At 36.1% G+C, this 12,095-nt stretch overlaps 2 protein-coding genes across 3 annotated transcripts in view; both read left to right on the forward strand.

Annotated features, from left to right (window-relative positions):
• LOC113454079 (cytochrome P450 2K1-like) overlaps positions 1-7,638 on the forward strand; it is a 27,523-nt gene extending 19,885 nt beyond the window's left edge. The window contains exon 9 of the mRNA XM_087919379.1: positions 7,562-7,638. Coding sequence (XP_087775505.1) covers positions 7,562-7,623 — 62 coding nt within the window. The 3' untranslated portion in view covers positions 7,624-7,638. The remainder of the gene's footprint in view (positions 1-7,561) is intronic.
• LOC113453725 (cytochrome P450 2K1-like) overlaps positions 1,935-12,095 on the forward strand; it is a 65,983-nt gene continuing 55,822 nt past the window's right edge. Inside the window, exon 1 of one of the 2 annotated variants that reach the window (XM_087919372.1) lies at positions 1,935-1,953. The gene's annotated coding sequence lies outside the window, so the exon portion shown is untranslated. Of the gene's footprint in view, positions 1,954-7,727; positions 7,747-12,095 lie in introns of those variants that run through there. The other variant, XM_087919373.1, reaches the window with a different exon arrangement.

Below are 12,095 nucleotides of genomic sequence, written 5' to 3' on the forward strand. Positions count from 1 at the left end.
TTTATGATCAGACATGCCACATTTCAAAGTATGAGGAATAAGTATAACCCATAAAAGTTCTCAAAATCCTTCTTTGTATTTAGTGAAATGATTATGGCAGTGCCCGTGCTATTTAAAATTACATTTATTCTCACATCAATTCCTTGTTTACAAACAAATAATTATAAATCATCAAGATGCAGTAAACTTGCTAAAAGTTTTGTGGAGTCAGCAATATTTCCAGGTGCTATCTGGAAATGTGTTGGCCATGATCATTGTTTAGTTTAGAAATTACAACTGTATAAATTTCATTAAGAAAGGAAACAAAATAGTGGATGCAAAATCTTTTAAGAAATATTTCAAAGTTCACATATGAAAATGCCTGTGTAAATCTAGTGTTTATAAATCTAGGGGTTTATTAGCTCTGTTGACAATTTCAGTTTATCTTCATGGTTGGGCACTCTCTGTTCTAGGTGATATGACTCTCTGTTAACTCAGTCCTGAAATCATGGGAGGAGAGTTAGGTCCTTAAAAACTTTTATTGAAACACTTTGCAAGGAATGCATTCATTCTGAATAACAGCAAAAACAAATTGTAGATAAAAGCATGAAAGTTCCTTCTCTGATGTGGATAGCTGAGGCTCTGCTCTTGACTATAGAGAGAGGAACTGTGTCCTCTGAAGCCTTAGATCTATTTGTTAATCTAAAAGCTTTTGTCCTTCTCATTTTATTTTTCATATTGCTAGCAACATGGCTTATCTTCAGCTGTTCTTCCACTTCCACTTTGAACAGAGGGACTAGAATGCTCCATTTTATCTGTCATCAGAAACATAACTGCTTTTCACTCCAAAGGAAGCATATCTCTATACTGCATTCATGTGTAACTATGTTTTTAAAAGGATAGGTTACAGAATTATTCTTTGTGTTACTGTCAGTAAATATTAGTTCATAAATCTGCATCTCTCGCTGTCTTCTATATCTCCGCAGATTGCAAACTAGTTTCTATGATAAATGCTATGTATAATCAATCTTATCCTCAATCTTAAAGTGACAAAGAGCAGGTTTCATTCTGGGATTCTTTCACAATTCTGTTTTAATTTATTGCTCATGACAAGGAAAGCCATTTGAGCCAGCAACAATTCTGAAAGCTGCAGCTGCTAATATCATAGATTCTTTTTTACTTGGCAAGAGGTTTGAATATGAAAATGCTACACTTCTACTGGAAATACTTGAAGAAAATATACACCTTGCAGAAACCCCTGCTATATTGGTAAATGTAATCTTTCATATGAAGAAAAACTTCATCCCTACAGTTTAGCAAGGTTTAATTTAACAGATAACAGATAATCAGAGTTGGAAGGGATCTTGTAGGTCATCTAGTCCAACCCCTGCCCAAGTGGGAGACCCTACACAATTTCTGACAGATGGCAGTCCAATCTCTTCTTGAAAGTCTCAAGTGATGTGAGATTTAGATTTTGTGAGATTTAGATCTTAATTAATTAGAACACTTGATTTATCATATCTTCAGCACCCACATATTTCATGGCTGATGATAATGATGGTGATTTTGTAGACCAGGTGTGTCAAACTGGCTGCCCATTGGCTGGATATGCTACATGCAATCCACACCCATCCCAGTTCCACAAAGAAAACATTGTGATATGCCACGTGATATCACGAGTTTGACGCCTGTGTTGTAGACTGTGGAAGAAATTGATAAAAATGCTTGGAGAAGCCTATCAGATAATATATTCATAGTATTCAGCTCTGTTAATATCTCTCTTATTCTATACTGTTTCAGATGTATAATGTGTTTCCCAAGTTGGGATTCCTTTTGGGTCTTCGTAAGACAATAACGAATAACCAAAAAAAGTACTATGATTTCATACAGGCGACATTCCTTGAAAATCTCAAAGAGTTTGACGAAAATAACCAAAGGACTTTTATTGATGCATTTCTTGTTAGTCAGAAAGAGGTAATAAAGTTATTTTAAGTATGCCAGGAATTATGGGTGATTTTATTTCTTTCACATGTTTTACAAATATTTTGGCTGGTACTAGAAAACATGCAGCTGGAGAAAATTTTTGCTTTAGAAATTAAAATACTTATACTGAAAAAGTACAAGGTCCAATCTTATCAGTCCTGATTAACTGATAAAACCACAGAAGGAAAACATTCCTGCTGTTGCTGCTCCTTCATGTTTATCTCTAAAAACAGCATATAAAAGTTAAACATTTAAAAAAGAAGCAAGGGTACCGGTTAAAAAGTTTAAAAGGCCTAAAAATAATTGAAATATTAAAACATTAAAACTACATAGATTAAGATTTTAAAAACTAAAGTGAGCTATTGTAAACTGAAACCAGAACCTCTAAAAATGTCAGGGAAAACCATTTCTTGGAGTGAAAGTGAGTTGTGAGTAGGTGAGTGGCCAACAGATTCACTATTTGTGTGATGTCTTTATTCCTTGCATGTCTGTTTGTCGAGTTGTAATTGCAGGAAAGTCATTATCTTGATGGCAAACCTCAGATAAGGACAAAAGCAAATACAACTCAGGCAAACAAAATCACTAAATGCAAAGAAGGATTAGACAGTAACATAGGTTGAGCAACAACCAAAGTTAACCAATGTTAGAGGATTACTAAAAATGTGTATAAATACAAGACTAGACTCCAATAAAGTCATCATGATTCATGTGATCCTGATCAACTGCCTCGTCATTACAACATCTGTTAAAGCTACTACAATGCTTATACACCTCTAACTGGAATTTTTCCCTGTAAAAAGCAACATTGTTTTTTTGTAGCAGTTGAGTGAAGTCACACCGCGGTCTCGTTTAAGAACCACTTTTTTCAATGTCCAATTGTGATCATAAGTCAAATATTATCTGTAGTTCCACTTCTATTGTCTCTCATTGAGGGATAATTCCAGTAAGGAGATAGTCAGGGAAGCAACCTTTTTATCTTTATTTACTGTATAAACATTGGGATATTAATTATTGTGATGTGGGTTGGGATATGTAGTGAATGCTCTTCTGATTGGTCCAGAAACTGGTCAGTGCAGGAGAAGAGGAAAGCCATTATTTCTTTTTTTAGAAATAGTAGCCTAGGGAAATCCATGGAAAAGTGAAGGTTTGCTCTAAAACCTGAAGTCTTTCTTCTTAGTGATAGTTAAAATAAAATCCCTCTTTATGAAAGAAAGCATTGATTGAGAAGAACTGGCAGAGAGATGTGGAGGAAGTTAATCATAATTTTTATGGGTTTTTTTAAATTTTATTTATTTACTTTGATTTGTCAATCGCTTACAATATAATAGGTGTAAGTATATACATAGTTATGAATACATGAAATGGGTACATATAAAAAAAATAAAATGAACAACAGGACAGGGATGGTAGGCACATTGGTGCATTTATACACGTCCCCTACAGACCTCATAGGAAAGGGGTGAGGTCAATAGTAGACAGTCTAAGGTTAAAGTTTTGGGGGTTTGGGGAAGAAACCACAGAGTCAGTAGAGTATTCCAGACATTGACCACGCTGTTGCTGAAGTCGTATTTCCTGCAATCAAGTTTGGTGCGGTTAACCTTGAGTTTGTATCTATTGTGTGCTCTTGTGTTGTCATGGTTGAAGCTGAAGTATTCATTGACAGGTAAGTCATTGCAATGTATGATTTTATATCTATACTTAGATCGGACTGAAGACGGCATAATTCTAGGTTTTCTAGGTCTAGAATTTCAAGTCTGGTGGCATAGGCTATTCTACAACGAGTAGAGGAGTGGAGAACTCTTCTTGTGAAATGTTTCTGGACTTTCTCAACTGCGTTAATATCAGATACGTAATATGGGTTCCAGACTGATGAGCTGTATTTGAGTATTAGTCTAGCAAATGTTTTGTATGCTCTAGTTAGTAGTGTGATATTACCAGAGTAAAAGCTACGTAAGAGTAGGTTAACCACTCTTAATGCCTTTTTGGCTATGTTGTTACAGTGGGCTCTAGCACTTAGATCATTAGAGATTATTCCAAGGTCTTTTACAGAGCTTGGCTCATCAACAAGGTCTTGACTATTCAGCTTGTATTTTATTTTCTGATTTTTTTTTTTTTTTTTTTTGGCGATATGTAAGACAGAGCATTTATTTGTTGAGATTTGAAGTTGCCATTTGTTTGGCCACTCTGATACATAGTCAAGATCTTTTTGAAGGGTAGCAGTATTGTCTGTGGTATTGAACAGCTTTACATCATCAGCGAAGAGAACGCAGTTGCTCTTAATGTGATCACAGAGGTCATTTATGTAAAGTATAAAGAGAGCTGGTCCTAGAACACTGCCTTGGGGGAAACCACTATTGACAGGTACAGAATTTGATAAGACACGCCCAATTTTGACAGAAATGCTTCTATCCAGTTATGCAGTTGTCCAGAGATACCATAAGATTTTAGTTTTAGGAGTAGTTTGTCGTGTACCACTGAATCAAAGGCTTTACAGAAGTCTATGTAGATTGCATCTATTGTTTTGCCCTGATAGAGTTGTGTAGTCCATATGTTTTGCAGTGTAAGAGTTGCAGATTACAGGATAGTTTTTTTTCTGAAACCAAATTGTTTATTGGAGAGTAGGTTGTTTGTTTCTAAGTGGAGGATAATGGATTGGTTAATAATTGATTCCATGACTTTACAGGTGACGCAGCATAAGGAAATTGGTCTGTAATTTTCAACTAGGCTTTTTGAAGATGGGGATGACCATGGCTTGTGACCTTAGGTTAGGCAAGGAGCTGGTCCTGAAAGATTTTTCAAAGATTATGCTTAGAGGTTCTGCTATGGTAGTGGATAGCTTTTTAAAGAAGTAGGCACATATTCCGTCTGGTCCAATAAATAGAGATGGTTTTAGATTGCATAGTGCTTTTTCAACATTGTCTTCTGTAAAATCGATACGTATTAGATCATTGTAGTTTTCTGTGGTTTGGCTAGGAAATACTGGGCATGATCTATAGCTGTTTACAAATACTGAGCCAAAGAATGTGTTAAAGATGTTGGCTTTAATGGTGTCATCGTTGCAGTCTTTACCATGAGGTCCTATTAGAGGTGGGATGGGCCTTGAGTCTTTTAGTTTGTTGTTTACAAAATTATAAAAAGCACGGGTGGAATTGGTGCGTAGAAGGGTTTCCTCTTGTTTAATGTGATACCTGGTGCATTCAGTCTTTATCTGGTGGCATAAATTTTTGTATCAGTTTTGTTTTTCTGCCAGAGTGATCTCTTTTTGGATTGAAGGTTTTTTTATTGTTATGGGTAATCTGTTTTTTGTTTTGTTTTGTTTTGGGAGTTGTTATTGGTACATATAGTTTGATGACTCTTTTGACTTCAAGTAAAAATACTGTATGTTGTTATGGTCTTCTACAGTATTGCATCCAGAGAATAGAAATTGCCAATCAAGGGATGAGAGATCGTTGTTTATAAGATCATAGTTGCCTTTTTTGAAGTTATAATTGGGGATTACGTCATTGTGATGATTTTTGGGTGGGCGTATGTTGAGACAAAAGTCAATCCTATTGTGGTCACTGTTGGAAAAAGATTCTTTAGTTTGTATTCCATAAATTGAATTCAAACTATTTCAGAAGATGAGATTATGGCAGTTGTTAAGTCTAGTATTGTTGGTTACTAGTTGTTCCAGTCCCAGATTTGTAGCAGCATTGTAGAAGGCTGCATGTATGGATTCAGTTGTACATTCGTTTAGGGTCCAGTTAATATGAGGTAGACTGAAGTCACCAAAATAAAAGCATGTGGGCAGGATGTTGCCCATGTTAGTAGTGAATTTAGGTTGTTTACGTGACTGTGATAATGGAGGCAGGGAGAGATGCATTGAGCCATGTTTCACAGACAAATATGATGTCGAATTTAGCCATATTTAGTAAGAGGAGAAATTCAGGTATTTTATTCACAAGGCTTCTTGCATTGAGTAGCTTGCATTTAAGGCCAGCTGTAGTTGGAATTGAGGTAGTTTAGGGGCGTGTGGGTCTTGGGTGATGGTGGATTGTTTGAAGTAGGGTTGTCCTGGAAAGTTAAAGCTAAGTTGCGGGTTGTGTGACTTACTTTTGATATAGCCAGCAGGGCAGTCAATGTACAGATCCTTCTCTCCATTGTCTGTGGGGAGTACATGGGAGCAGGCACGTTGCTGTATGGTTAGGTCAGGGAGAGAATGGAGGTTCTTATGGTTGGTGTTGCTTTTTGCAAGTGAATTTATAGTATAAATGAATTTACGTTTGCATGATTCATTTTTGCAAATGACCCTACAGAAGCGTGGGGCCACAGAGTTGTCTCTGTTTTTGAGCTCTCGGCCAATGCAGGAATGTCATGTATTTCATCAGGGGAGATGGTCGATGCTTGATAATCACTGATGATGTTTCTGACAGTTGTGATGTCATCATTGTCATTGATGTCCTCTAGACCAAACAAGATGGCCTTTGGACGTTTCCGTTCTTGCTCAACAGCTTCTCTGATGAGAATTGGGATATCATTGTCCCTCTTTTCAGTTTTTGTACTTGTCCTTTTTGTCTTTCAGTTTATCAGAGGGATCTTTGTGTAACCATGTTAGTTTCTTCTTGGATTTATTTTTTATTTTTCAGTGGTATTGTGTTGAACTGGACTTTTATGATCATATTTTTTCAGAGTTTTCCACATTCCTTGAGTTGTTTTCCCCTTTAGAATTTTTATCCATGGAATTTTTCTTAGGCTGTCTTTGAGTTTGTTAAAATCAGCTCTTTTAAAGTTTAAGACACTGGTTAGATTATATTCTATTCTTTGTGTTTGCATTATATTGAGTTCAATATGAACTCTCCCCTAAGGCCATTGTAATATCTGTTCATGTCTGTAGATTATAGAAATACATTGAATGTCCTTGATATCTTTTCTTTATACTCTTCAGGAGAATAAGTCAACACATAGCTATTTCCATAATGATAATCTTCTAGTTCTTATGGATAACCTATTTGGTGCTGGCATGGATACAACTTCAAACACATTGTGCTGGGCCATACTCCTAATGACGAAGCATCGAGAAGTTCAGAGTAAGCAGTTTTCATTTGACTGAATTTCAGTAAAAATATATAACTATCTGACAAATAACAAGGGGTGGGAAAATAAAAAGCAAGAATAAGTTTCCCTACCTATTTATATCTAAAGGAATTAATGTGATGTGAGATTGAATATAAGATGTTGCCATATGAAGGGTTCACACATGTACTTCAGAGATTTCAGAAAGGTACACCAGCCACAGAATGTGCGTTATGCACCTATCACCTCCCATTACTGCTGAATATGAACTGAGAACGAAGACAGCTTTTTGCTAAGAATGATATACTCCAATCATAATGCTACCTTAATTGATTTCTTCGACTGCACTAAACATTTCATAAAATAAGACATGTAGTGAATAAAAAGGGGTGGGGAATACAAGCATAGATCACAAATGTTTATCTTCAGATCTCTACTATGAATTGGAATTTCTCTACTCTTCTCTACTTGGAATTTTTGCATAAATTCCCCTTTTAAAACAAAATTCAAATCATGGAATCATCTTGATGTGATTCTATTCTCCCAGGGAAAGTCCAAGAAGAAATTGCAAAAGAAATTGGGGTTCGTCAGCCAAGGATAGAAGATTGAACCAAAATACCTTATACCGATGCAGTAATTCATGACATTCAAAGATTTGCTGATATTGTTCCAACCCATTTGCCCCATGCAACCACCAAGGATATAACTTTCAAAGGCTTCTTCATTGCCAAGGTGATTGCTGTGAAATAATCCCATTCAAATCTTTCTTTCTTCATTATAAACAATTTATGACCATCATTGAGCCCAAAATTTTAATCATAAGTCATGATGGATGTAAAGTGCATCATCATGTGACCATGCCCAATTTTAATTACCTTTTTTGTGGCATTCATTAAGCAAACGTTGGGGTCATAAAGTGAATGCTGTGAATACTGGGTTCATTAAATGAACCCAGTATTCACTGTAGTACTTTTTGGCCAGAAATTGAAAGTAAATGCTGGTTTCTTTCAAAAACATAAATTGTAGTCCTATGATCATGGGAGGCTGCAAACAACCATAAATGTGGGCTGGTTCCCAAGTACCCAAAATATGGCTATGTGACCATCCTGGGTGGGAAGCCCAGGATGTTGGAACTTCAAATCTGGCTTGTTTTTCAGGGTCTGTTGTAAGTGCAACTGATTGCCAACTGATCAGTAGTAAGTCGAGGATTCTCTGTAAGTAAAATGCAATTTTAAATCCTGTTTGACACTGAATGTAGGTGATAATCTATTTGCTTGTTTTTTCCTTAAACTTTTTTGAACAAATATATTTATATATATATATATATATATATATATATATATATATATATATATATATATATGTCTCATTATTTAAAAATGTGTATATTTACAATACTACCTTTAAAATTTCATTATAAAGCTTCTTTTTATAAAATATAACTTTATTGAAATTTCAAAACTAGAAAGAAAAAAGATATAAAAAAGAATAACTTTCAACTTCAGTTCAGTACAAGTACAAATATATAATAAAATAACCTCTTATTTTAATGTTAAACAAAAGTTAAACATAATATATGGAACATACACAAGAACCAGAAGCAATAACAATATAAATATTTTTATAATCAAAACAAATCTACTTATCATATCACCAAATCAGTGTTTCATTTGTATCCTTTTCAGGCAAGCAGTCCAAAAGTAGTTTCCAAGTAGAAACAAAGCAAGACAAATGTTCGTTTTTCATCAAAATATTAAATTTTGCCACCTCAGCTAGCTCCATTAATTTCAGAAACCATTTCTGTGAAGGAGTAGAGGTTTTATTTGGAGGTTTACATATCTTTCTATCAGTATGCATATAAAAGTTTTGCTGCTGTTATCTGTCCTTTCAATCTGTGCATTCGGCATGCTTTAAAAAAAGAGTTCGTTTTAATTGCACATCATTTTTAATATCTTCTGAATCAAAGTATGTATTTGATCCGAGTGTTTCTCAGCTCTCTTGCAAGTCCACCAAAATGGATGAATATACCTTCACATTTATTACATTTCCAGCACTTATTTGACATTCCCTTATAGAATTTTGACAAATTATCAGAATTAAATACCAATGATATATCATTTTATTAAAAAAAATTCAAATGAAAATGTAACTGAATGTTAACTTCAGTATTTTTTCTGCATGTTTCCAATTAGTAGAACATAATATATAACGTTTTTCACCCATTTAACCATACAATGTTTAATGCTTTTATGTTCCTGATTATTTTCAATAGTAATTTATATACTTTAGCAATAAGATGTTAATCATTAGTCTCTCTGAAAATCCGGGTTTTTTTCATCTACAAAAACAAAGTTCTTTCTATCTCTTTTAAAGCTGTCAATTGTTGATAGTTAAATTAGTGATAAATGTGACCGTCCTTTTCCAATTCCTCTCGTTTCTCATTTAGGTTCTCTTTCAGTAAAAGCCAATAAATCAGCATGTCAACTAATTATGTGTAACTGCCATTTCTCTTTAAAAACTTCATGTGATAAATCCTTCCATTCTGCAGAAATGAAGAAGTGTCTTGGATGAGAAGCAAAATGTCTTCTAGCAAAACATTGCCATTTCACAGGGCCAATAAGGTAGATTAGACAGACATTTTACCAAAACCTTTTCTGACCACAATCCAGTTAATTTAACAGTTAAAACAAAACCAATTTCTTTTACATGGAGACTAATTGAAGCAATACTTCAAAAAGAATGGATTGGGGAGTACTGTAAGAGGTTTTTTATAATAATTTGGATAAAGGTACGTAGGTAAAGACTATGACATCAGCAAGGCTACAGCTGAGGGTATTTTATTCACTATAACTCACAAGAAAACATGCACAGTAGATTAGAAGATTTTTTTAAAAAGATGAATTACAGAAAGCTTTTATGACAATCATCTATGTTAACTGAGAGAGAAATAGAAACTAAATTAAAATATGTGTCGCAGAAAAGTTTTGAGTTTGCTAAGAAGTCAGGAAAATTGCAAACTTATAAGCTCAGAGAGCAGTGTTCTGTTGGTACATGTGTGACATATACAGGTGTGGTTCTGTAAAATAAAAGAGAGACTCCAGTTTTTTGTGTGATTATAAGTCAACATATTTATTCAGCTGAACAAAGATGGGTCCCTCTGAAGGAGAAGGAACCCAAAGCATAGTGCAAGGCGGTTATTTATTCTTTTTCTTTATTTTCATTTCATTACATACAACTGGCACCCTACAGATAAGATATGGAAAAGAATGTAAAGAACATCTAATGAAGAAACTGAAGTATTTGGGCATATTAGCTGGTTTTAAAATTAATCAAAAGAACAGAAAGATGTTGACTAAAATATGAGACCAAAGGATGAAAAAAAAATAGAGAAGAAGGTTAAAAATCTAGGGGTCACCTTGACCAATATGATTTGCATATTGTTTTATAAAAACTATTCTAAAATATGGAATGATGATAAAAAGGACTTAGCAAGGTGGGACAAATTACTGTATAATTTTAGTTATTAAGATGAAGGTCTTATACAGGATGTTTTTTTTTTAAATTTCCAACTACACTGATGTTGTCAATTGTTTTACCTTTAAAAGAATGGCATAAAATGTCATAATAATAATTTCTACAACAATGTGTTAATTGGAAAATACTCTTCTTTATATAATTTCAATGTTTAGGGAATGTACATCATTCCCTTGCTGGCTTCTGTGTTCCATGATGAATCCCAGTGGGAGAAGCCTTATGAATTCTATCCTGAGCATTTTCTTGACTCTGAAGGAAAGTTTGTGAAGAGGGATGCATTCATGCCTTTCTCTGCAGGTAACATCACTCTGTGTATGTGAAAAGCTATCCTGGAAAGTATTTCAGTGCAACAGAATAATTAAGAAGATTCATTATTTCTTTAAGTTTATAATTATTCTTTTGAAGCAATGAGACTATGGAAAGCCGTGTAAGCCATGTTTAAGAAGTCAAAAAAAAAAAAAAACCCACCTTTTTTGCCATGTATGCTTTTTTCCAGGTCAGAGAGTATGTGCAGGTGAGACCCTTGCCAAAATGGAGCTCTTCCTCTTCTTTACCAACCTCCTCCAGAGATTTACCTCTGTCGTATCGGCCGATACGCACAAAAGACGCAAGGCAGTGACTTGTGTTCAGCTCATTTATTAAGACTTTAGAAAAAAGTGGGGTCTGGCTGGGTATGCGGCGGCTTATATGGATCTGGTGCCGGGCGCCGCGGCCAATGACAACCGTTCGAATCGCCCGCGATCGGCTTGGCCAATCGCGGTCGATTCCGAACGGCCAATCAGTGCCGCGCGCTCGACCAATCTGGTGTCTGCGTGCTCGTCCAATCAGGGTTGCCCTATTTCAAGAATGTAAATGTCCATACAGAACACCCCTCCCCTCTTGGTTCGGTCCTACGTAACGTAGTCCCGTAAGTAGGCGGGGCTCCGTACTTGCCGACTGGACCTGCGCAGATTAGTTGTTTCTTGGCTGCCGGCTGGTTCGGTTGGGATCCTTGTCGCTCTCCGCCTCGTCGATGGAACTTCCTGGAAGGGTGAGTCGGGCCTCTCGCCGTAGCTCCCTCCTGGTCTACCCGGGCTGGTCGAGCTGCTGGCTTCGCTGCTCCCGCTCGGGCTTCCCGGGCTGGTTGAGCTGGCTTGGCTGCTCCTGCTCGGGCTTCCTGGGCTGGTTGAGCTGGCTTGGCTGCTCCCGCTTGGGCTTCCCAGGCTGGTCGAGCTGGCTCAGCTGCTCCTTCCGGGCGAGGCTTCGAGTGGGTCGCTCCCTGGTGCTTCGGTAGGTGAGCATTGCTGGTTCCTTTTTGGGTGGGTTTGTCTGTTTTGTTCTTTGGGATTTTCCCTCACCTCTTGGTTGGTGTCTTGGTGGTCCCTCTCTGTTTCTGGTTCTCTGTTTGTGTGTGCTTGCGTGTCGGTTGTATTTCCCGCGGTAGTTCTCGACCTTAACTCATTTAGCAACTGCCTCAGATAGTGACTCTTTGCTAATATAAAAGTAGTAAATGATAGTAAAAAGTAAAGAAAAACCATCATTTTTCAATCAATGCATATATTTACACC

The sequence above is a fragment of the Pseudonaja textilis genome, chromosome 1 (genome assembly GCF_049901715.1).
Source record: "Pseudonaja textilis isolate UNSWEBS1 chromosome 1, rPseTex1.2, whole genome shotgun sequence".
Classification (NCBI taxonomy): domain Eukaryota; kingdom Metazoa; phylum Chordata; class Lepidosauria; order Squamata; family Elapidae; genus Pseudonaja; species Pseudonaja textilis.